Here is a 25,228-nt window from a genome sequence, read left to right on the forward strand (position 1 = left end):
ATTTTCCCCCATCTCAAATGAATAATTTTCTCCTTCCACACTACCTTCTTTTGCCATAAACATCTTCCAAGATATTCTTTATACATACATGGTTTTCTCATTTTACCCCCGTGCTTCTACAATGAGCTACACGTGACCTTGGCAACTTCCACCACACGGACACTCATTCCCCGTGGACTGTAATGGCACAGCCACATGTCATGCTGTTCACTTAATATTCCTCTACTTTGTTCTCCGGGTTGGGTTTCTGAGGGTGACCAAGTGACTGAATTTGCTTGAGGTGTGACAAATCTGTGTAAGCACAGCCTTCAGCCCCAGCAAAGGCAGCACAAGGTTCATTGCTGACTCCAGGGTGCATTCCTTTGCTACTGGCAAAGTGTGCAGGTGCTGACAGGTCAAGCAACACCCACCACCATCCATGACCACATTACTGTGCCTCTGCCACTGAATTCTTTGCTTAAGCCATCCTTGCCCGTGATGACTTAACACCATTCAGTTGGGTAATACACACAGCATAGTCCTGGTCTCAGAGCTTCTTCTCTTTCCAATGAGCAACTTCATAACATGCTCTTTTTTTTTTTTCTTAAAGGGTGTTGTAACTAACAAAAGAGGCACATTAGACATTGCTCATAGCTTAAAGTTACCTTTCTCAGCAGAGAAATGATCTGTTGCCTTACGGAAGGAGACTGGCTGTTCAGGTTGTACATCATAAAAAATTGAATTAGTTGCATTTCTTCCAGAGACACAATTTCTGTAGTACGATGGGTTTCACACAGTAAACCTAAAGCATCAATGCAAACCTGAAAGATATTTAAAAGTTAACCACAAAGGATTTACTGACACCTATGATGACACCTTTGTTTTAATACAATGCTAACCCAGTAATTAGGATCAAATTGTTCTAACTTAAAGGACACATAAAAGGCTGTCCCTTTACCTGGTTGTGCTGATGAACTAGACCCTGTTTTATACACTCAGTGGATACAAGACCACTGCTCAAGATATTTGAAAGTTCCAGGTGTCCATGAGCCCTGGCAGTTCTCAAGCATGCCATTAATGCTCCAAGAGCTCCTCTAGTACTGCAAGAGCCTAAAGAAATTGAAAACCAGTAATAATTACTGTTTGATTAACACAAGTAATGTACTATTTGCAAAGCTTGTCAGAAACTCACAATACTTCCAACACATGACCCACCCTCACCCCCCTCTTATTTCTACTCCATAAATCCTAAGAGACAGTCCTGCTATAGATTAAACTAGTTCTAAGTCACCTGGTTCTTAAAAAGCTTCATCTCAAACATGTCATATGAAAAAAAGACCTTATGAGGCTTCACAAGCCATTACTTTAGAGTCACACTAAACTACTTCAAAACTACAGGAGAATCATAACTCTTGTATCCACGTATTTACAAGAAAAACAATCTGTTACTGGACACACCTGTGTAAGACATAAACAGTAGTAAAAAATACAGAAATGTAACAAACCCTAGCATGTAAACAGAACCATAAGGCACTCACAGAAGGAATACTAACTATTTTGCTCGTGGCATGAAGACACACTTATGATTATTATTACTTTCACCTTAAAATACTAATAGCAGTAACAACCATCTGGAATTTTTCTCCCAAATTAATTCTAACAATAGTAACAGACCAGAAATCACATGGCTAAGATTTTTTTTTTTTTAATCCAATCATAATTACAAATAGAAAGTTTATTTTCTTACCCAGATTAGCATCTGCAGAGGCCTGAAGAATTCTAATCATGTAGCTCAGACTGTCAGGGTTACATTTGAGCAATTTTGGTAAATAATAATCTATTATATAAGTAGTTTGGTCATGGTTCCCTTCACACAGTATTACCAGAAGAGGAGAAACCCAGAGGTCATGCCACTGGTCAATCCAGGTGCCTTCCTGAAAACTTAAAGTAAAATGGGCCTTGTGAGTTGTAAACATGGTTTCCAGAAGATCACTAGCATAAGGTGCAAGAGACTGATCATTCATCACATCCAGGATTTGCACTGGAATTGTCCTGTCCAACTGCAATATATTTTCAGTGCCCACACACTCCACCAGACAGCCAAGAGAAGCATATTTCCCTTTTACATGCCAATCCAAGCTTAGTAAATGCTTTATCAGCCTTGCAAAGAATGGGTCTGATTTTCCATTGGATCCAGCAACGGTGGTTTGGTGTATCTGAAGAAGATTCTTAAAAATCAATTTGGTTTGGTGTCTAATGGCATCCAGAGGGTGATCCCAGTGTGTATAAATGTATTCCAGCAGCTTCCCAGTTATATCAGAGTTCCCATTAAGCTTGATTTTTAGATCTGGAGAGCCTGAAACGAGGGCAGCCAGTGCTGAATTAGTCCAAATAGCAAGGATTCTAGACAAAGATGTTGCCACACTAGATTCTTTTAACCTTTTAAAAAGAACAAACACAAAAAAGTTCATTATTTTCATTAATTAATTTTTACAAAAACATAAATTTTGTATTTCAGAATAACTATTCATCACATTCATTTACCTTACACGAAAACAGGTTAGGAGACACAAGCCATTCATGGAGGAAAAGGAATGAACACAGAAGTGCTCAACTGGATGTTGCAGAGTACATGCTTAGTTACCTGATGTGCTATTAAGTGGTTGCAGCTAAACCCCCTAACAACGGGGAAAAGAAATCATACAAGCCCCACAAAAATACAACAAAAAAATAAAAATTACTATGCACCTGCTAACATTTAAGCAGCTTTATGTTGTTGCATGCTTCTTGAAAATGTAAGGAAAACTTTTCCTTGCCATATAAAGCCATCAGAACTGAGTATCCTATGTGCAAAAACAAAACCACAAAACTGACCTCCAAGGCATGATCAAAGGTTGAACTGAACACACGTTTTAATCTCCAATCCAATAGTGCTGGTGGGCTGTTAGATGCAAGCAGCCAATGCTTGCCACCAGAAAAAAACCCTGAAACTCATCTTACTTCAAAGTATTCCAGTCACTGGCACACTTTGCTTTCTTCTGAACTTTCAGAAGGAGAGGATGTGATGTCCTGAAACTGAAGTTTATCTCTCTATGTAGGAACTGATACTGACACACCTTACCATAAGGGAATTGATAAATTTATCCCATTCATGTTAGAAAACAAAATTTTAGCATGCAAGAAAAAATTGAAACTTATGCAACATCATTATATTTTTCGAATTTACAGAGTTTTTATGAATATATTAAAAAGATTGCATGATCTGTGGCAAAACCTAGTACCATTACATTGACAACATCAGAGATATTCCACCAAGACCACAGGGGTCATGCAAAAATAGAATTAAAAAGATAAACCTCTCCTCCCAAACACAAAACAAAACAAAACACAAACTTACTCTGAACTCAAAGACAACAAGACTGATGCAATATCTAATAAAAGTTTCTCTCCATTTTCACCCATGCTGCCATTCTTCCAATCCAGCATAGCCAGTGCTCCATGGCAAAGGAAGAGCAGGACCGAGTCCGGGAGTTCTGCCGTGCACAGAACCCCACAGTTCCTCACAAACCACGCTGGCACAGCTGAATGCTCCATTGTCCCAAGGAGCAAGTCACTGATCTGCAACACCAAAAGCACACCCATTACAGCATTTCAGCACAGCAGAAAAGCTATTTTGTGCTTATCTTAGAAGATTTGAAGAGAATTCTTGCAAATAGTAGTTTCTCAAATTCAAAATCCAAGCCTTATTACATCATATAGCAAAGAGAGAAGAAAGGATTATATTCCAGCTAAGGACTGATAGAGAGGCTGGCAAGCCTTGGCATCTGTATCAGCAAAGCCTCCAGACAACAGTGATAGCACCAAGACATTGCAGAGTCTTCAGCCAAGAAATGCACTTACCAGTGAAGGTAATTCCTCAACTGGTTCATACATAGCCCTGATAAACAGAATAACAGCCAGTCCTGAGGTAGACTGAACAGTCTGCAGGAGCGTTGCTACACAGCAAAAATAGTTTACATTAGAATGCAGGAAATACTGTGTGCTAGAACTATGTATCAAAATTATGAAAGATGGTATTAGATTTTGCTAAACTACTTTTAGCTGTATAATCACAAATCTGTCGTGTCCACCTAGATAGCAAATATTAACAACTTTATGCTCCAGGGTAATAGGAAACTGCTAAAACCTTTAACAGAAGAAAACACATGACTGCCCACCAAGGCAAGGAGGGCTGTGGCAGAGCCTACTGATGTGTATTAAATTCTTCTGTACAAAAATGTCTGTATGAGAAGAAACCACTATTAGTTATGGTGTGCCCATAAATAGTTCTGACAGCATATTTCATAGAGGTGTAGATATTTCTGGTAGGCACAGACATTTGGTGACTCTCAAAAGCATTTCTGTTAGTTTCTGAATTAGTAATAACAGCATTAACCTCGGTTTTTGGGACAAGTTAAACTGTACACCCTAAAACTGCAATCCACAAATCACAGCTCGCCAAAAAACCAACTGCTGCTCCCACTCCCACTAATCTCAGTAGTTCAATTTCCATGCAAGCTAAACTAAGTTTTTATACATACAAGTTGTTTACAACAAAGACAAAAAGTTAATAAAAATATTAGAGCTTGAATGTTACTAAACTTACCATCCATTAGGAAGTTTGTGGAACTTTTCAGTAAACTACACATACTTTGCCAAACAAAAGATTCGTTGTGTTTCCAAAGGCTCCCCTGGATATTTTCTTGCAATTTCTGTATAAGCATCATTGAAACTTTAATGGCTATCAGTAAATCATGCATCAGCTGAGTCTGAACAATACGATTTCCATGATTCTTTCTGGGGGGGCGGGGGAAGGGGGAGGGAAGACAAGCAAGCACACGAAAAGGAAATTAAAACCATTCTCACCATCCCCAGAAAACCATATTCTGCCAACTTTAGACAGAATTAATGGTAAAAACTAACTTATTGCTTGAGTTGATCAGATATGTAAATACAAGAAAACAAGGAGGAGACTCAAGGGTAGTCTGTTCAAATGAAGTAAACAAACAAAAATGACAAATTCTGCTACATTTTCTGCAGGTTCCTGTGACAAACTTTCAATCATATGATTCTGCCTGAGCAGAGCTGAACTTTTCCAAAAACTTTCCAAAAAGGCCAACAGAACACAGTGCTGCTCTTTTCTAATTTGTCTTTTTTTTTCCTCTTTTTAAATTTTTTTAAGTAGTTCCTCCATGTACAAAGCATATTTCTATGATCTGACTTTCTTTTAACAAGAAGACAGAAAATATCTAAACTTTCAGTGTACAAAACACTTCATTAAGTACCCTTCTCCTCTGGGTACACAGTGAGGGACCACAGTGAAGAAGCCTAACCTTATGAAATGCTGGAAAATGTCAAGTATATCAATACTGAACTAAACACTCAGGGAACATGAAGGAGTTTTACTCCACCTGAATTTTACATCTATTAATTACACTGTTTAGTCACAATTCAGGTAGCAAAACTCCAACTCAAAGACCTCCCTTAGAAGTATTAGCTCTAACAGTATCAGTGTCTTACCTCTCTTATATTATCATATTGCCACAAAAGAAACTGATCAATTTTTATTTAAAATCTGCATCACTGTAAAATGATATTCCCATCTTTCATCAATGTATAGCTATCAAAGTGATATTTTAAACCAAACCAAATTATCTTGCAAGAGTGAAATAAAACCAGATAAAATAGAGCTTCTATTGAATTTACTTGCCTGTTTTCTTCCTGTATGTCAAGCAGCAACTTCTGCAGAAACTGAAGAACTAGTGAAAATAATCATTTGTTAGGAAACTAAATTTACATGCTAAATTTACTTACAAGAGAAATGGAACAGAAAATTTCCAGCAAAGCAATCACACATACGTATCATACCCAGCTGCAATGAATAGTTACCCATACAGTGGTAACTCTTCCATTCCACCAACAAATTAAGCTGGTATTTCAATACAGACAAAAACAAGCAATGCTAGAACAAAATCTCAAGTTGTTTTGCAAAAAGCCGGTACACAACAAGTTTCCAACCCACTTGGCCCAATCCTGTGATAGATTCATTCTCCCTGGTACTCAGAATCATTCACTGGGACTCAAGATTTACATCGGGGGTTGCCCAATAAAGCAAAACTGACTGGAAATTAAAGGTATAAATCACAGTCTCATCTTTCACAAAAAAGTACCACATGAGGATACTAGTGTATTGAAAATTAACCAGGAAGAAATCAGACCTGATAGAAATTCATGCCTACTTCAAATCACTTCTTCACACACCCCCCTCCCCCAAAAACGTGCAGTAGAGCTTATTTACTATAAATGTGACTTTACCTTCTTCAAACAGGTTCTTAATACAGGCTCTACCTAGAGGAAAGAAAATACATTTGAAGTACTGAATACTTGCCAGCACTATCTATCTCCTGTAACTGCAAACGTTACTATCAGGTGTGGCACCGAGGTGCAAACCAGTGCTGAGCAAGTTTAACCAGAAGACACTCGGTGCCACTGTACCTAAGCTGAAGTCCTCCATACAGGAAGCAAGGTTGTCCAGTACTTTTCTGTACAAATACACATCTGTGGTTTTCAGTTCTTCCCGAAGGCAGCACACAAAGCTTTGCACAGCTGACACCATCAAATGTCCAGGAAGACCATTCAGTGAACTGCAACAGGAAGAAACAGCACATTTAGTTTGCTTTTACTGAGGTGTTGAACATCCACTGCACAAAATCCATGTCAGCTAAAACTCCAATACACAGATGGATGTTTCTTCCCACACAAAAACATCATCTGTTTTAAAATTAACATGCAGGTTCTCAGCTTGCAGCTAGAAAACCTGTCAAAGGGGAGCACAGGTTTGGGGTGGCCACAATCAAATACAGGATGGAAGCCCTGCATCTCCAGATGACATTGAATGCTTTCAGACAAAGAAAGGAAGGCAGCCAAGCACCAGACCTTAAAAAATGCTAAGGCTATAATAAATTCACTAAAGAAACACAGCAGTAATTGTGCAATAGAAAAAATTTATTGCAATAAAAATAGGCACAAGAAACCACAGTTTAGTTAGGGTTCCTCTGAACCATCTTCTCCTGACAAAGCTGAGATTTTATATTTTAAATTTCTATTCTAACGTTGGATTTTAAAGTTCAAACTGCTAATTACACACTATGTTGTCTTTCCAATAATGAAACAGATCAAAATAATGCTTCACACTGAAGATACTGATCTAATGATATATTATTTATGATTAAGACTTTAACTAAGCAAGAAAGAAAAACAGTACATAGTCACATATTAGTACTGCAAATTTTTAGGAATTAAGTTACAGCAGTTTGTAGTGAATGACAAATTACTGACTTGTAGGTAAGGAAAGCATTTAGGAAAAAATAAAGGCTTACTATTCAATTTTTTACCTTGCTAATACTTTCTTCAAAGGATTCTTCCCACTTAGTGAAAAATATGTCTCTCCCAAAACGTCCAAACAAGCTTTAACCATGGGATCACCTGCAGAGTTCTGATCCATCTGCTTCACCACTGGCATAATCTATAATCAAAAGAACACATGATGAACAAAAATCTCTGGATATACCATCTTCAACGGTGGCAGATTTCCCTCTCATCCAAGCATATGCTGAAAAACTGTTCTCCACCATTTCTCCTTAAGTTTTAAATGTTTCAAGAACACCTCTAAAATCAAAAAACATACATACAAAATAAGAAACTTGGTATCACTCGCCTTCTACCATTTCCAGTAACTGTGGCCCTTGCTAATTCAAGTACTAGGACTACATTTCCACCTGATGCATGTGCAGCAGTAACAACTGCTTTTTCTGTGTTTCCAGGAATGTACAAAGCATTGAAAGTTTATTTTAGAGCTGTATTTGCCACTAACAGCGTGCAGGACACACTGTCAGTTACCAAAAACCACACTAACAACAGTGAAACCTTACCTGTTTAATACACTGGATCTGCTGGATGCCATTTCTCAGCTGTGCACAGTGCAGAAGCAGAGATGCAAGATTTTGCTCTTCAGTCTTTGAAAACCCTACATTTGGAAGAAGAGGATCTTTTTATGAAGTAATTACAATAAGCAGTATAAATAATACATGATTTACAATAAGAAGAAATGACTGCTAAATCCTTAGGGGTTTTTCCAATTAGAGTAAACCCATTAGTGCCACAAACCCTTAAGTCACTGTACAACACCTTAACACAACTTTTTTTTCCTAACAAATGAAAAAAATCAGCTTCACTGGAACAAAACAGCAGGCCTCATCTGCAGTATGAAGACCACTTTCAAAAAGTCACAGCATGGCTGAGTTGGAAGGGACCATCTGGTCCAACCCCACTGTTCAAGTAGGGTCACCTGGAGCTGGCTGCCCAGGATCATGGCCAGGTGGCTTCTGAGTAGGTCCAAGGCTGGAGACTCCCTGACTTCACTATGAAAGCGGTGCCAGTCCTCAGCCACCCTCACATTAAAAAAGTGTTTCCCTTCACATTAAAAAAGATGTTTAGAGGGAATCTTTTGTGTTTCAGTTTCTGCCCATGCCTTCCTGTCCTATCACTGCTCAGCACAGAAAAAATACTAGCTCTGCCTCCCCTATGTCCTCCCTTCAGGTATTTTTTACACATTGCTAAGAGCCCCTGAGCCTTCTCTTCACCAGGCCAAGGAGACCCAGCTCTCTCAGCCTTTCCTCATAGGAGGGATGCTCCAGGCCCTTCATCATCTTAGCCCTTAGGTGGAGTCTGTCCAATATATCCACATTACTCTTGTACAGGAGAGCCAAGAACTGGATGCAACACGCCAGATGGGACCTCACCAGTGCTACCTCAAAGTAACTTTAGCATACAAATCTTGTATTATTTGGTTTGGGGTTTTTTACAATAAATATCACTGGAAGTTTCTGTCATCAAACAATCAAAAAAAATTCCTCACAAAAGAAAACACCATTTGAACAGTAGCTTTAAAACATGTTAACTACAGAAAACACAAAGCCTGAGAAAATGACCTCCAGAGAACCCTTCCAACCTCAATCATTCCATGACTCTTGGAAATTCAGTGTTATCCCACATATTAAGGCTAAAACATCAGATATCACTGAATTACAGACCTGCCAGTAGAATCACAAGTAGGACCTTCTACTACCTTCACACCAAAGATAAACAAAGTAAAGAGTTTTCAAACCAAAGCCACGATGTTCTGAAGGTTTTTTTTAACTCTGCCAAGGTAAGAAGTCACTGTCACTATAAAATAAAAACAAATCACAGCAGAGCAAACACACATAAAACTCACAAAGCAAAACCACTAGAAATAAAACATAACAAGCAAAAAAACAGATCAATTTCAGCAGCTACTCAAAGGCAAGAGAAATCACACATTAGTTCAGAAAATAAAACTCCTACATACTCTGAAGTTTTTCAAGCTGATGATGATCAAGAAAGAATGCATCCACCTGAACTTCCTTCTTCTTCTTTAAAACCATTTTAGCTGATTAAGAAACGCCTGCTTAAAAAAACAAACAAAACAAAAAAACAAAACAACAGGTCACATGGTTTTAAAAACATAATTACAAACACTTCCTACAATAATGGTCTTTTCACTGTCCTACTGTCTTGAAATGTTTGTTGCATTATCTGTGCAATTTTTTTCAAGGAAATAGCTCTCTTTATGAACTTCAACTATTTCCAGCAGTTCATCCAAAATTCACCCAAACTTCGTGATGCAAAATGGAAGTAATAGAAGAGGGGAATTGCTGTATGAATGACAACCTGTCTCATCACCGTTTGGAAACATCATACAAAAGCATGGAATTAATGCCACAAAACTTCCCTTGCTCAGTTTTACTGCTCAAAACTCATTCAGCTTGTATTAAGGTCAGGTAAGAACTGTGCAGCAAATCAAACGGCTTTGCTATTATACAAATAGCAAGTTCTTTTTCGAACGGCAGTGGCGATTTAAGATGCACTACAGTTTCACTGACTTAAAGCTCATTATCATGAACAGCTGAGGTCGGAAGGGGCCTTCGGAGGTCATCTGGACCAATCTCCTGCTAAAGCTAGGCCACTTGGAACCAGCTACCCATATCCAGATATCTTCTGAATGTTTCCAAGCATGGAGACTCCACAGCCTCTCTGGAGCACTTGTGCCAGTGCTCGGGCACTTTCGATCCCCATCTGGTGCTTCTGATGGTCTCAAGAGACCCTTCCGTGTTTCAGTCTGTACCCATGGCCCCCTATCATGGAAGAGAGCCTGGACGCACCTTGTCTACGCCTCCTCTCCCCGTATTAATAAACTCTGGTAATCTCTCCAGATCCCTTATCCCGCCCCAGCTGTAGCACCCAACGCGGCCGCCCTCAGCGCCTCCGGGCGGTCACGAGCAGACGAGCGCCGGCCCGCCCGTGCCTCAGGGGCGGCCGCCGCCGGGCCCCGCTGCCCGCGAGTGCTCCGCGCCCTCCCTGCCCGAACAACCCCGCGCCCACAGCGGCACCGAGCGCTCGGCCAGACCCCGGGCCGGGCCACGCCGCCTTCGGCACCCACCCGGGGCCTCCCCCGCCCCAGAGCACCCGCCTGGGGAAGCGGCTGCAACCAGAGCGCCAAAGCAGCGAGCAAGGAAAGCACCGAGCCAACATCCATCGCTCGCTCCTTACCCGAGCGGACCCTCACCCACGGCGCCGCGTCCCTTCCCGGTGCCCGCGCCCCGCCCCACCACGTGCCGGCCGCCGCCAACCGCGGCGCTCCCCGCCCCCGGCCCGGCCCGGCCCGGCTCGGCCCTGCAGCGGCGCCTGGCGCCGGAACCGCCGCGGCGCTCGGAGCGCTCGGAGGGCTCGGCGAGCTGCTGTTCCCCGTCCTGCTGAGCGCCGCGGCCGCAGCGACTGCCCCGTTTCCTTGGCAAATACTTGTCTTAACTAAAAGATGAACCACACCAGTCACTGAAGCACAGAATCAGTTAGGCTGGAAAAGCCCTCTGAGATCATCGCATCCAACCTGTGACCGAACGCCACCATGTAAATAGACCAGAGCACCGAGTGCCACGTCCAGTCTTTCCTTAAAACCTCCAGGGATGGCGAGTCCACCACCTCCCCGGGCAGCCCATCCCAATGTCTAATCTCCCTTTCTGTGAAGAAATTTTTCCTAATGTCCAATCTAAACCTCCCCGGTAAAGCTTAAGGCTGTGTGTCCTCTTGTCCTGTCTTCAGTTGCCTGGGAGAAGGGGCCAGCCCCCACCTGGCTACAGCCTCCTTTCAGGCACTTGTAGAGTCTCCCTTTCCTCCTGGGTAAACAACCTTGTCTCCCTCAGCTGCTCCTCATAGGACGTGTGCTCCAGACCCTTTACTGGTGCCATTGCCCTTCTCTGGACTCACTCCAGAGTCACTGGCCTTTGTAAGGCACAACTATCTTTCTTTATTTTAAATGTACTCTCAACTTTGGAAAAAAATGGGGGTAACTTTGATGCATCCCATGATGGCCTTAGTTTGTGTTTCTCACCGAGTAGTTACTCTCTCTCCTCAGTTCCTGAATGTCCTCAGCAGATTCAAATGGATGCTGTGTCTTTCGGAGCCTAATCTGTCAGGCGCCCTTGCTGCACACAGTGACTGGTCAGCCTCCCTCCAGGGCCAACTACATTTCAGAGCCAGAGGAAACAAATGCTAATTTGCATCCAATGCAAATCAAGCTGCTCTAGTCACAAACCCTTTTTCTAAGGAGCCGAAAGAGGCTTGACTACACACCTCACAAAAATCCAATAAAATTAATTTGAAAAGTGTGCTCCATTTTTTTCCTCATAACCATATCTCTTGATCCTTTCCAGCAGTCCCTAATTTGCCACCACTTTCACATTTTCTAAAATTGTAAAATTGTGAACCAAACCCAGGGTTTTTTTTTTTAATGTAAGCATTTATACATTAGTAAATTTTCAAGTATCTGAAGGGAGCCTACAAGAAAGATGGAGGGAGAGTATTTACAAGAGTTTGTAGTGACAGGACAAGGGGGAATGGATTCAAACTAAAAGAGAACAGGTTTAGATTAGATGTTAGGAAGAAATTCTTCCCTGTGAGGGTAGAAACGCACTGTAACAGGTTGCCCAGAGAAGCTATGGATGCCTCATCCCTGGAAGTGTTCAAGGAGAGGTTGGATGGGGCTCTGAGCAACCTGGTCTAGTGGAAGGTGCCCTTGCCCATGGGAGAGGGGGTGGAAGAAGATAATCTTTAAAGTCCCTTCCAACCCAAACCATTCTATAATTCTATGATTTTTAGCCAGAGCAGATTGTTTTTAAGGTTTCAACATATATGTTCTGTACCTTTCACAATCCTCCCAGGTCCCACGTGAATATAATGTATGTAATAAGTACATAATTTGCAAGTGATAGATTATCAAATGGAGACAGCCTTTCCTAAGTCTGTGAGTTGTATCTAGCAGAGGAGGAATCTTGCACTCATTGTGAAAATGCTTATTGCAAAAGTGACTATTGTAAAAGGGCAGCTCATCATAGCTCAACATAGCAGTCATGCTTCCATAAGTATTTAAGAGCAACAATGGAAAGGAAAAAGGGGAAAATATAACAAAACACATTCCTTGCCAATTGACTTTCACCCAACAGTGATTTTCTTAACAATCTAAAGCAGCCAGAAGCCATTAGGGTCTGCTCAGGACTTACAACAAACTTCTGGATCCCTCTTTAGCACTGATGGTTCACAGCACCTTCTGACTTCTGACATGGTAATGGCCAAAGGAATTTAGAAAAGGTTTAACCACATACAAACATATAAAGAAAGTAATTTGAGTTTTTTGCTGTTGGTTCACTGAATTTTCCCTGGTTTGCGTTCAGCCATTTCTAGGAAACTGACACAGTTATTTGGCACTACCTGTCCCAGTGACCTACTCTAAATGCTGGATTATCTTCAGCTTAAAGGGACACTGAATGCTCTTAAGTGATTTAACCTTCCAGACAAATCAGACAATTATCCTCATCCTCACTTAGTGCAAGCAAAGTCTCCAGCTCCCTCAGACCAGTTCAATACCAACATATTTTAAATTCAGTGTGATCCTCATTCTACAGACTGGCCAATTTCAAGAAACATTTCCACAGTTCCAGCTCTATGTATTCCAGCTCATTTTCTGTAACACCATTTCCAGTAACTTTTTCATTTCCAAAAGAGCTTTACTCTGCCCAGGTTTTTCCAGTTAGGGGAAATATCAGTGCCAGGGAGCTGTCAGGTAACAACTGAAGAATCCACATTTTGTAGTGCAATGAAAGCAAAGAGGCATCTAAAGAAATTAAATTATAAGATGCAACACCCACACATGTCAGTTGCTCTGTTCTCTAAGAGCACCAAGTACTCAAAATACCTTACTCAGAAGTAGCTCACACACCACCACTCACCAGGCAGGGGTTATGAGGCTTAACTACCTTAAAGAGGTAACTCACTCTGTTTTCATAATTCCTCATCTGCTGGTGAGGAGAAACAGACCCTTGAATTACTGATGCTGTGGCTGTGCTGTGCTCTGCTGTGTGCCACAGATCCTGCCAGAGACCAAAAAAGGCCACATAGCATTAGAAATTGCTAGGGAGAGAATAGAAACCAAGCATTGCTATGTTGCTGCATAAATAGACCTACACCTCAAACACTGTGCAGAATGTGGTAGGACTGCCAGAGATGTGAGGTAGGTTATGAAGGATGGCCAAAGGTAGAGAGGGGCATCTGTGAAACCATTAAAGTGAATTGGTGACTTCACTCTGAAAGAGAAAATGGAATATGACAGAAATTTCTAACATTTGTCATTGTCTCTGCAAAACTTTAGGGGCATCAAGTGAAACAAGCAGGTGGCACGTCCAAAACGAAATGAATTATTTAAACTACAGAGGTCATCATCTTAGGACATTTTGGATCTTGAAAATTATGTTTCTTCAAAAGTAACTGGACTAAATCATGAGAGAAAAAAAAAAAACAATAAGAAAACGTTCAAACCATAAAATTTCTGGCTCACAACATCCATGAACCTCTAGTGACTGGGACAGTATTCTGGGGTAGTGACGTTTCCCTGGGCACTGTCTGAGGACAACAGTCAAGTGACTGGATACCAGACTGGCTGACCAGGTACAGCCATTTTTACTGGGATGTCTCAACATATTTCTGCAATTCATCAGAAGTTTTTTTTCCTAAGCACTGGGTTTATGCTCATAGACTTTACAGTTTTAACAAATCAACATCCACCAGTGAAAATTGTCCTCAAAGGAAATAATCTAACCCACACTGTTGGAAACTTTAATGTTTAAGCTGTACATTTTAGTCCTCTTGAGCTATGCCTGTGCCAGTAAGTAGAATGTTTTATATTTTATGTGTCTTTCAGATGGAGATGATTATATCATCATTTGAAAACTCTCAGGAATTGATTATTTAGAGCAATATAGAATTTTGCCACTCTGTGGCGCCAGATAATTAAAAAGAGGTTGAGCTGTTAAAAGGGAAGCCATGGACCTTCTCATAAACTGGAGTTTTCCTAAGTAAAACAGCCTTTATTAGTAATTGAAGTAACTCCAGATTCTTCCTTTCAAAGGTACCAAAGCACAAATACTAGATGTTATTTAGATAAACGCCATTTTTCTGTAATGGAAAGACAAGTCATAGCCTTGAAACAGCAACACTTTAAGTCATCTCATTATAATAATAATTGAGCAGTAATGATCTTTTTCCCTTCTTCTCCTCCACTTAAATAAAACCTTAAAAGTTTTCTGTCAAGAAAGATCAAGATATATTTTAATTTGAACATCACCTGAAAATGATGTATTTATTTCTATCACAGTTTTGTAATTGCAACTAAAAAATGGGAACTTTTTTCTCTGTTGAAAGTCTCAAATAAATATATATGTCATCCTTTCAAAGAATCCACACAAAAACAAACTTACAGAAGACACTGTAGGATCTATGATTTTAGAATCAGAGATGTTTCCTGGCATATATCTCCAACTGTAGACACACATACCAATCTGAAATACCTAAACTTAAATGGTTGCAATATTTATCTATGTGAGAAAGGACCAGAAAAAGCTCCTTTTGTCATGATGGGGTAAGGTCCTGATCCAGCACATCAGACTGACATTCTACATATGCAGGAAAGTCTCATCAACCCAAAATTTTACATTCTAGTTGCAGATTTGATGACAACTCGATCATCTCTGGAATGAAGCTGGTGGCATTTTTTTATATTAGCTTCCACACTCCAGAGTAGGCATTTTGCAATACAATGTTCATAATACTTTTTAACAAATGAGGTTATTGTTTAACAAGACAACCAGGAACTTAGAACTTACTTTCTTGTATTAAGTCAATTACAGACAGTAAAACATCTGGAACATCTTCAGCCCACATGGAGGCTAATATTTAGAATTCACATTATAGAGAGAAATAGTTCATAATGTTCTGACTTTGGTTCACTTCTGCAGGGAGCTAGCTAGCAAATGATCACTCCAAAGTGAAAATACTCACTCTTGCAGTTTGCTTCTACAATGTACTGTGTATCAGTTTTGCATTTTCTGCACATCCTTTCAGGAATATTTGCAGATTTATTAGTTTGTTACATTATTAGTTACATTATTTGTTATTAGTTAGTTACATTTGCATGTAACTTCCATCAGCAACAACAGCAAGGAGGAACTCTCTTCCTGAATCTGTGCTGACATGTACAATAGTTTTCTGTGTCTTTGCCTGAAGATTTATGGCTTTCCCCCTTGCTTTCTATTTACAAAAAAAAAGTTGTATTTTGTGTTTTTGTATTTTTTTCTATGCATCCCAGCTAGTCTACTTGTAATTCTATTTCCTTTGGTAATGGAACATACATTCTAGCCACCTCTACATACTTCACAGCTAAGGGCAGCTGAGAGAAAATCCTGAATATCCCCATTCCTTCTTCCAGAATATTTTTCCAAGCTTCTTTATGTATCAGTATCGAGAGCTCCATGACTGTAGAGCATTTTTATTACTTAGAGGGCAGTGAAAATGTCAATCCACTAAACAAACTGAAAGAAACACTCATTGAGCGAGCAGGCTTTGCTCTCCCTCTTGCAGTCCAAGCACGTCATTCCCGCAGCCTCCCCCAGCTCTGTCCCTGTGAATTCAATGGCTTTTCGCACACTTGCGAGTATCCAGAGAGAGCGAGCGTGTCATTACCCAAGGAAACGATATGGACAAAGTTTTCATTAAACGCCAATGCTAAAAAAATTTGTCTAGCTCTCGTTAGGAATCAAGAGATGATTTTGTTTCTTTTGGCTAAATCTGGTAATCCAAACAAAGGCTTTTTTTCAATTTACGTGTTTTTAATGTAGCTTGAACACTCTAAACAGGAGATATCGGGTGGAAAACAATTGCTATAAAACCGATCATGTTTTTAACACTCTTTTCAGCGACCAGTGTTAAAAATATACGTAAAGCACTTAGGAAAGTAGCAGCAAATGAAAAAGTTTCAGTGAAGTTGTTTGGATACTCTAAGGTCACTACAAGCGGGTGGAAAATTGGAGCCTGTACTGAACTGAATAGGAAAAAATGAAATTGTGTGTATAACCAGATGGGGAATATTTGAGCTTCTAAAACCTTTTAATTTTTTAATTTTTTTTTCAAAAGAAAAAACTGCGCTTTAAATGACTCACAAATGAATGTGAAGAAGCAGTCTACTCTGCACACCTACATTATAAATAACCACCAGAGGAATGGTGCAGTGTGGTTTGTTTATGCACCAGAAGAGTCTGTGAAACATTCTGCCTCTATAAATCATAATCCAAACAAAATACAATCCCTAAATCTCAGTCCAAATCAACATGTGTATGAGGAAGATTGCTCTACGTGCCAGACAACACACTAATTACTTCTTGCAAATACTTTGTAATACTTCAGTCAGTCTTTTAGAAGACACAGAGACGGCTGGTTACCTGAGATGTACTCTCAGCTCTTTTCAGCCGGAGGGGACCAAGAGCCTCCTGCCTGCACGACTCAGCAGCACATGCACCTGCTGCTTTATCCCTGCTGGAACTCAAATACAAAGCGTGTTGTTACCTATAGGACAGGGCAGCTCAGCGAGACCCATTTAGCCCGTAATATCCCCAGCGTTGCCCCGGGGACCGCACGGTTCCAACCCTCCGGTTTGTACTTGACAAATGACCTTTCACAAGACGTGTAATTCAAATTACAGTAAGCTCCAATGTTGGAGCCGAGGAACTGCAGAGCAAGCGGATGCTTCTTCCTAACATCGTCTCCGAAACTAAGAGGAAAAAGTCCTAATTCACAAAGGAACTTAAAAAACTGCGATGGGAAAGGAGTGTAGGCAGGCCGTCTCTTCCTGCGACCCCTCGGCCAGCCTTGCCCTCGAAGCCCTGCAGCCGGGTTCCATCGCCCCCCGTCCGGGCGCCCCCTCCCCTGGACGCCGTCGGGGCCGGAGCAGGCGGGAGAGGCGGCGGCCCCGGGAGCGCGCTCCTCCGGCACAGCCAGCCCGGGAAGGGCCCCCGGCTGCGGGCCGCTCCTCCCGCCGGCGGCCGGGGCCGCAGAGCCGCGCAAGCCCCGCCCGGGCGCCCCGCCGGGGGCGGCCCTGCTGCTCAGTGGCCGCCTCGGCCGTCGCTCAGGCGGCCGCGCCGCTCGCCGCGGGGATGGTGGGGCGGGCGCCGAGGGGCGCGGGCAGCGCCCACAGCCCGGACGGCGCCCGGCGCGGCGAGCCACGGCCGGCCAGGTTTGACCTCGCTTTCCTTGCCCCCTTCCCTCCCTTCGCGAGCGGGGCCGCGCCCGGGCCGCCCCCGGCCCTTCCCGGCGGGTGTCGCTCCCGGCGGCGGGGGCGCGGCGGGACAGCCGGAGCGGTGCCCCCCGGGTGACACCGGCGGGCGGCGGGTGGCGGAGGGTGATGCTGTGTCAGGTCACCGCGGGGTGTCGGGTCACGGCAGGACCCCGGGCTGTCCCCAGGCGGTGTCCCCGCGACTGGGGACTGGCGTGCCTGAGGTCCGGTAAGGTCCCGTAGGGCTTCTCTCGTCCCGTTGGCAGTGCCGCTGCCGCATCCCTGCCGACCTCCCAAAAATAGAAGAGCGAGAAGAACACAACTCCCAAACAAACGTGCAAGATTACGATACTTTTGATACACCGACACGGCCAGCTTTCAGAATTTCGAGAAATTAAATTGGTACGTAGTGTGGTATCACACTGCGACTTAAAAATTACTGTCATCAGGAAAAGGACATAAAATGATGTTGCGTGCTGTAATCTTGTTTGCTGCACGTATCTGACACTGGGAAGCCGAGCAGGATTAATGAGCTGGGAGGGGGCAGCCTGGCCCCTGAAATTGGGGGATTGTGGGGGTCTGCACCCAGGGCTGGAGTGGGTGAGCACTGACAGACTGTGTCACTTCACGGGAACAACCTCATCAATACCTAGGAAGCAGCAGAAAAAGCATTTATAAATCATATTTTGATGGAAGTTTTAAATAGCTCAGGCAGCAGTTTGTCAGAGCACAGAATTATGCAAAATGAGTCAAATGGAAAATAAAGTTACCAGTGTTCAGAGGTGAGTAAGGGCCTTGGCCAGCAACAAACCTGAGAATGACTTCCTTGATTCCTAAACAGGTCCACTTTGTGTCTCATCATTTTCCTTCTCCAGTCCAATCTTTATGGCAGCAAAAATATTTTTAAGTGCCGAGTTTGGGTGAAAAGATGGAAGAAAGGGACTTGAAATTCAAGAGGTATGGTCCAAATGCATTTAAGCCAGTAAACATTTTAGGATGGTGAAGGGAATCCACTATGTACTGCACAAACCCACGCCTATTGAAACAGAAGAACTTACCAAGCTTTCTCCAGCAAAGGACATCCAGAACATACGGACAGAATATGAAACGTTTAGTTAAACAGGGCATTTTGTTAAAAACAGAGAAAAACACTGACAGTGTGATAAGGAATATGTAAATTTTTTAACACACTTCAAAAAGTTAGAACATTGTTCCCTCCCCTCTGAAATGTATTTTGATAATTTCCAAGCAGACGGCAAAGAAAAGGAAATTATATCAATCCCTTTGGGGAGAATGTGACATTCTGACTTATTGAAGCCTAGAAAGAGGTTTATAAACTTAAAAAATGAAAAAGACGAATTTAATCTTTCCAGACTTGTCAAACTTGTCTCAATTAATTTTTGATGACATAATTAGAACTTAAGGCTTTAATGTGTGCTTTTTAAGTTTACTTTTCAAAAGATTTAATTTTTTAAGACTCAGGGGAAACGGAGGGCTTTGCGGTGGGAACTGGAGCAGGAAGAAGGGGCGGACTCTGTGTAGGTTTGAGTGCTGATTCAGAGTACTCTATTAAGCCAAGAGAAGATGAACTCATTTTTATCCTCCCTTGGGGAATCAGACAAGAAACAGGAAGTCATTGATTCTAAGTAAGATCATTCACTCTGCAATTGTAAACAGTGTATTATGTGCCTGTAAATATTTCCAGAACCCACTGGCTTGTTGGAAAATACGAAGTAAATTATTACAATCTCTAGCAAACAACCCACAATAAAAAGAGTTATTTTCAATCTTTTTATCCATAATGTTTATGTAGTGGAATATTAATGAGTTTGGACATTGAGAAACTCCTTGGCTGGACACACTGTTCACTGCCAGAAATCCAGCTACTCAAATGTTTTGTCTGTTGAAAGACAAACATTTTTAACTCCACCCTGTAATATTGCGCCCTACCAAAAAGCAAAAATTCTTTCATTACTTGACCTGTTTGTGTTTTCACTGCCACAAACACTGAAATAATCTCACTGTTAACCAGATGTTGGCCTCGTCCATTTCTGGTTTATGTAGCTGCAATTAGCTAAAAAGGAAAAAACCTAAAATATCCTAAATAGTCTAATGGTATGTTGCCACTCCTGATTACTTAAGAGAGCAGAATCCACATAAATCTGCGGCTGAAACTACTTTTCTAGGAGAAGTTGCTGCTTGGAAGTGCCACCTTCCCCCTTGAACATGGGGATTCTGGATAAACAGAGAGGAGCATGGATTAGGGACAGGACAGCGGTGAGCAGCTTGCTTCCCTGACAGTCCAGGGAATTTTCTGCTAAGCTTAAAAGATGGGGGAGAATGGCAAAAGACACCAGAGGTGTCTCAGTCACCTAGGAGGACTGCAGTTGAAATGCTTGTGTTTAGAATGTGGGTGTTGTAGGATTGGCTTAGGAAACTATTTTAATAATATACTAAAGTCCTAGCGATTCCATGGGGATTCCTGAGTGGGAGATTCCTGAGTAAGGATAGTTGTAACCTCTGGCTTAGCAGCTTGAAGTCTAGCCTGCAGGACCAAAAGGAAGAAAAAGCAAAAAAGTGATTGTGGTGAAAACCTACAAACCTCAGTTTTTCTTTCCTAGTTTTCCTTCTAAGTTGAGGTATGGAATGAAAGAAACAAGGAATTTAGCGTATGAGAAAAGAAAGAAGGTTTTGAGCAAGAGTTTTTCACCTGTTTAGTTATCATGAACTTGAGAGTTACGTGAGACAAGGGAAATTTAGAAGAGAAATAGCCAATATTACTGTAGCAAAGAAAAGTGAAGGACTTTTTTGAATCCTGCTCATTACTTTGATCTGTCTTGTGGTGCTTTTCCTTTTTTCTTCCTGTTGTCAAAAACAGTGGAGAAGATAAATTCATAGGTCTTTCAGCTCCAGCTGAGGGGTTTCAAGGGGGGCTGCCTGTTCCGATGCAGGGAGGAAGGGAAGTGCTTGAAGCTAGGCTTCTGGAGGCCTGGGATAGTCATGGGAGGGGGGTTCTCAGTGGTGTCACTTACTCATCCATCCTAACTGTGTCAGGACTTGCAGCATGAAGATCTGTATTATCCATAATCTTCCTGTATCAGCCTCCTTCATCACACTGAAAACAGTGGCTGCTTGCTGTTCCTCATCAGTGTCCCACTGTTCAGGTGACAAACATGCAATATAATCTTCAGACTTGTAGTTTTTCTTTGTTGTAATCTGCCAGCAGCCTTCCACTGAATAGTGTTTTTTACATGTTTGTTATTTCTGAGATGAATTGGATACTTAAGAGCTATTCAGGCTTTATTTTCAAAGCCAAACCTAAGTGTCCAGAATCCTGTAAAGGCCAGGCCTTTACTTAGCAAGGGAACTTCTTGGACTGAATGGTTACATTCAGCCATCCAGTTACTCTTTGTTAAACTGCCTACAAATACTTGGAATACAACAGAGCCCAGTCCTTCTGCTTACACACAGATGATTTTCTTTGGCTTCTCAGACTCAAACCATGATGAGCAAGCTCTCATCCTGAATAATTTTTCCAGCAATGCTTGTCCAGAAGGGCACTGAGATTAATTTCCAGAAGGCATGAGCAGTTAAATGTGGATAAAAGCACAGATTTGAGACTGAAAGATGCCTGAACCAGGATGTCCTGAGATCTGCAACAGCTAATGCAAAAGGATTGGGGTTGGTTGGTTTTTTTTTGGGGGGGGGTCCATTAGGGACCATTTGCTCACCCACCTTTACATTTGGAATCAGAAACTCCCCCTTCCATCTCATTAAGGATATTGAGTTTTAAAGGAACTTTGATTAAGCAGAAGAATTTTAAAAGACTTTTAAAAGACTGGTCTGCCAAACATTAAACTTGCATAAAACCAAACGTGCTACGAACTCACAGGCAGTTACACCTTTGTAAGGCCTTTGCTAAGCAAAAGCTCAGTTCCCTACAAGACTCTCCTGAGTAAGAAAGGATATATGCAGTAACTGAAGATTAGAATGTGAGATATGTCTCTGCTTATCAAGGAAAAATAATTGCAGCCACAGGATAATTGAAGAAATTAAAATACAATAAACCTAAATATTATCAACACAGATTTCAGAATTTGATAGTTATGATAAGGGCCTCTGTAAACTAGTGTACTTTTACTAAGTTTTATGAAACTGATAAAATTTGGGAGCATTCTTGAGATTTATATAAAATAGGTTAGTATGTATATTAAAATAAAGTCAGATATTAAATAAAGACTGAATTTGACATTTTCCCTTTCTTTTTCCAGCATAAATATGGCTGAACTTTCAGAGCCAGAAGGTACTGTAAACTGGAAGGAAAGATGTTTAACTTTGGAGTCACAGTTAATGAAATTTCGTCTCCAGGCAAGCAAGATCAGAGAGCTGTTAGCAGAAAAGGTAGGTCTCATGAGATGAATTTTAATGATGTATAAATTATTTTATTTTATTATGGGGGCCAATCCCATGTTATGGTTTGGGATTACAAGTACTGAGATTTTTTCAGAAGGGGAAAAATAGCATTTTACAACAAAATATATGGAAAACATACATGTTTTAATGCTGTGAAAGAATTTTACACATCAGAATTGCCAGAAAAAATGTTTGTTTTCAAGTGAGAGCACACTGGCAACTCTCCTGCAGAGAAAAATATGTATCCAGTAATCACTTTTACAACACTGAAGTAAATATTTAACACATTTATTATGTATTTGAGATGTGATTTAAGACACAGAAATCATCACGGAGAAAATCCAGAAGTATTATTTTCTCCAGTGTTCTTTAATGAATCATATAATTTACCAGACTTCATTTTCCTATGAGAACACATCTCCAACTATGGCTCGTCATCTGAGTCTCTGGACCCAGAAAGCTGAAAATTATTGTACCATTTAATTTGAAAAATATTGTTTAAATTTTTACTTTATTTTCCAAAAGAGAAACATTTCACTTGGCATATTCAAACATGGGTATCCCAACAGTCAGTTATAATTGAGCCCATATTTGAAATGTAAAACCTCCACCATTTTATTTACCTGGTAACATTTCGACAGAACAAGGCAATTAAAAGAGTACAAGAGACAAAACATCTTAGAGAGTTATTGGAACTATGTCATCATTAAGACTCACTTCAGCAAATTTCTAATTAAAATGTTTCATTGTAGTAACTCTTCTATGAGCTAAATTTCCCATCAATTGCTCCCCCCGAAAGAAAAGTAAAATTCAGATAAACTGATAGTATGTAAGTGAAAATACTTCTACTTTTTACATGTAAGTTAATGCTTCTCTTTTGTGGATTTATCCATTCTCCCTTTGAAGCCATAAATACATTTAATCTCCACATTTAGTCCTCTATGAATCATGCCCATTTTACTATGTTTTAGTGGGGGCAAGAGCTAAATAGTATAAAAGCAGGAAGAAACAGAAACCTTTGTATTTACAAAGAACCCTGGATGATGTACAAAGTTCCAGATGTGTTCCAGTCCTTTCCTAATCATGCTTAACATTGTTTTATTTGACAGCTAAATTAAAATTAACAATTGAGTTATATTTTCATGGAGATACCTATTTTAATTCCAGGATCTTACTCAAAGTCCTTTAGTTTTCTATGTTATGTGTTTTCTATTATTTTATTGACTGTGCACTAAATCTTTTAAGGACCTGCTTGTAAATCTTGCTTGTCAGAAAGCTTCTCTTCTCCTGAATAACAAAATACCGAAAACTTTGTCACTTCACTGCCCAGTGTCCATTACCAAATGTCTCCCTTGAATAGCAATGAGCCCTCAACAGAACTCTGCAGATCTCCCCTGATAGCTGCTGGTCACTGTAGGAAGTAGCTGATAATGCACTATTTTTATTAACCCCTTTTTTTAATTCATGGAGGGACATTCCCTCTTACCCCATGGCTTTTTATTTCCTTGAAACACTTTGCAAAATCCAAATAATTATAATAACTGGACCCTCCCTATCTTCAGCCTTGGTGATCTGCTCAAAACTTCACCAGCTTTGTAATCAAACATCCCTCTTTTTAAGGGCCACTTTAACTCTTTCTTTACCTATAATATTTATCCATGTGCACCCTAATTTTGCTGTTACCTTTTCTACTAATTTGCTTGCTACAGACATCAGACTTGCAGATCAATAGTTGGTTCAATTATGTCATCCAGTTCTTGACTAAATAAAATTTGGTAATTTTTTACTATTCATTTCATCTATTCATGGCCTTATCTGTTCTATGGAGGCATGAAACCTCAATTTGAGATGGAAAAAAAAATGGAATAAAGAAATTTAGTATTTTCTGTATTAGACGTATTTTCATTAAGTAGGCATGAAAATTTACAGCAATATAAAATAATAATAAATTTTTTTTTAAATAATACCAAATTCCACTGAAATTGTATTTTTACAGTTAGTACTCCAAAAAGTTCTGCTTTGGCATACTAAAAACACTGCAGTTAGAAAGCAGTGTCGTTGAAAACTCTTAATTGTTTCCTAATGCTGCAATTTTTCTGTATGGCAAACTCTCATTGAAGTGGTATTGCAGAATATTAGGGTTGGGAAGAACAACGAGCTGTGCAAAAGCTTTGACATTTCATTTAAGAATTAAGAAAAAAAAAGCTAAAAAAGGAAAACTACCTGTGTCTTTCATTGTAGTTAGCAAGGCTCAGAGAAGAGCAAGTTACTATCATCAGTCTTGGAGGAGAGCATCCATCCAAGAGTACAATCCTGGCTACTGTAGCACTCAGCAGATCACTGGATGCTTACACAGTCACAGCTGTTAGATCAGAGATATCTGTTCTCTCTCTACCCTGTCTGGATCACTGCATCTCGGGATGCAAAGTGGCTAAACGCTGGACATGGCTTTCCAGGCAACCTTCCAGCAGCCATAACTACCGAGTTTTACATGGCTGCTGCTGACTGTAGTTTTGGCAACCTAAAAGTTAAGATTCATGAACAGCACTTCACAAAACTATGTGAGTTTTAAAAAAGATTTTATAAATTTGAATGCTTTCTATTTGACTTTTCACTTTGTTCATTTACAGTTTGCATTTCCAGGCTCTTAACTGAACTAGAAATATCCTCTAAAATTAATAGAAATGTATGCATAATCATATAATTTCAAATATCAACATAAAAAACATAAAAACAAGCAGAATAAGAGGGATGAAATCACAAATCTTCAGTGCTGTGCCTGAAAGAAAATATTCAAAGGCAAATTACTCTCATCTGTGAGAAATATGACTGTGAAACAGATAAAAAAACTTAAGAACTTGCCATGTTACTGCTCTCTTGTTTTCGTTTGCCTTATTTTTCTCAGACATTTTAGAAAAGGCAAAGTCTTTACAGAAGTTACACATGGGAGAAACATTTTCTGTTGAAGACCACAGGTCCAACAAGTATTCAGTTGGGATAATTTGACATAATACTCTCCAGAGCAGTGCATTAGAAGACTTCATGAAAAATGATCCTTCTCGTTAC

General features: G+C 40.6%; 2 protein-coding genes across 25 annotated transcripts in view; one reads left to right on the top strand and one right to left on the bottom strand.

Annotated features, from left to right (window-relative positions):
* The window catches only part of THADA (THADA armadillo repeat containing), a 162,745-nt gene extending 145,279 nt beyond the window's left edge, over nt 1-17,466 (bottom strand). For 11 of the 15 annotated variants that reach the window (XM_069009704.1, XM_069009710.1, XM_069009716.1 and 8 more), the window contains exons 1-13: nt 10,538-10,634; nt 9,407-9,502; nt 7,950-8,044; nt 7,413-7,543; nt 6,514-6,662; nt 6,334-6,366; nt 5,729-5,777; nt 4,625-4,815; nt 3,880-3,974; nt 3,377-3,597; nt 1,727-2,418; nt 938-1,089; nt 645-800 (exon numbers count right to left, since the gene is read on the bottom strand). In XM_069009704.1, the coding sequence (XP_068865805.1) occupies nt 645-800; nt 938-1,089; nt 1,727-2,418; nt 3,377-3,597; nt 3,880-3,974; nt 4,625-4,815; nt 5,729-5,777; nt 6,334-6,366; nt 6,514-6,662; nt 7,413-7,543; nt 7,950-8,044; nt 9,407-9,482 (2,040 nt within the window). In that variant the 5' untranslated portion in view covers nt 9,483-9,502; nt 10,538-10,634. The other 4 variants (XM_069009708.1, XM_069009707.1, XM_069009705.1 and 1 more) reach the window with 4 other exon arrangements.
* Nucleotides 17,467-17,605: 139 nt separating this feature from the next.
* Nucleotides 17,606-25,228, top strand: part of PLEKHH2 (pleckstrin homology, MyTH4 and FERM domain containing H2) — a 52,743-nt gene continuing 45,120 nt past the window's right edge. For 5 of the 10 annotated variants that reach the window (XM_069009720.1, XM_069009725.1, XM_069009727.1 and 2 more), the window contains exons 1-2: nt 17,606-17,710; nt 22,021-22,150. In XM_069009720.1, coding sequence (XP_068865821.1) covers nt 17,631-17,710; nt 22,021-22,150 — 210 coding nt within the window. In that variant the 5' untranslated portion in view covers nt 17,606-17,630. Of the gene's footprint in view, nt 17,711-17,908; nt 18,152-18,590; nt 18,707-22,020; nt 22,151-25,228 lie in introns of those variants that run through there. The other 5 variants (XM_069009722.1, XM_069009728.1, XM_069009724.1 and 2 more) reach the window with 4 other exon arrangements.

The sequence above is a fragment of the Aphelocoma coerulescens genome, chromosome 3, assembly GCF_041296385.1.
Source record: "Aphelocoma coerulescens isolate FSJ_1873_10779 chromosome 3, UR_Acoe_1.0, whole genome shotgun sequence".
In the NCBI taxonomy this organism is placed as follows: domain Eukaryota; kingdom Metazoa; phylum Chordata; class Aves; order Passeriformes; family Corvidae; genus Aphelocoma; species Aphelocoma coerulescens.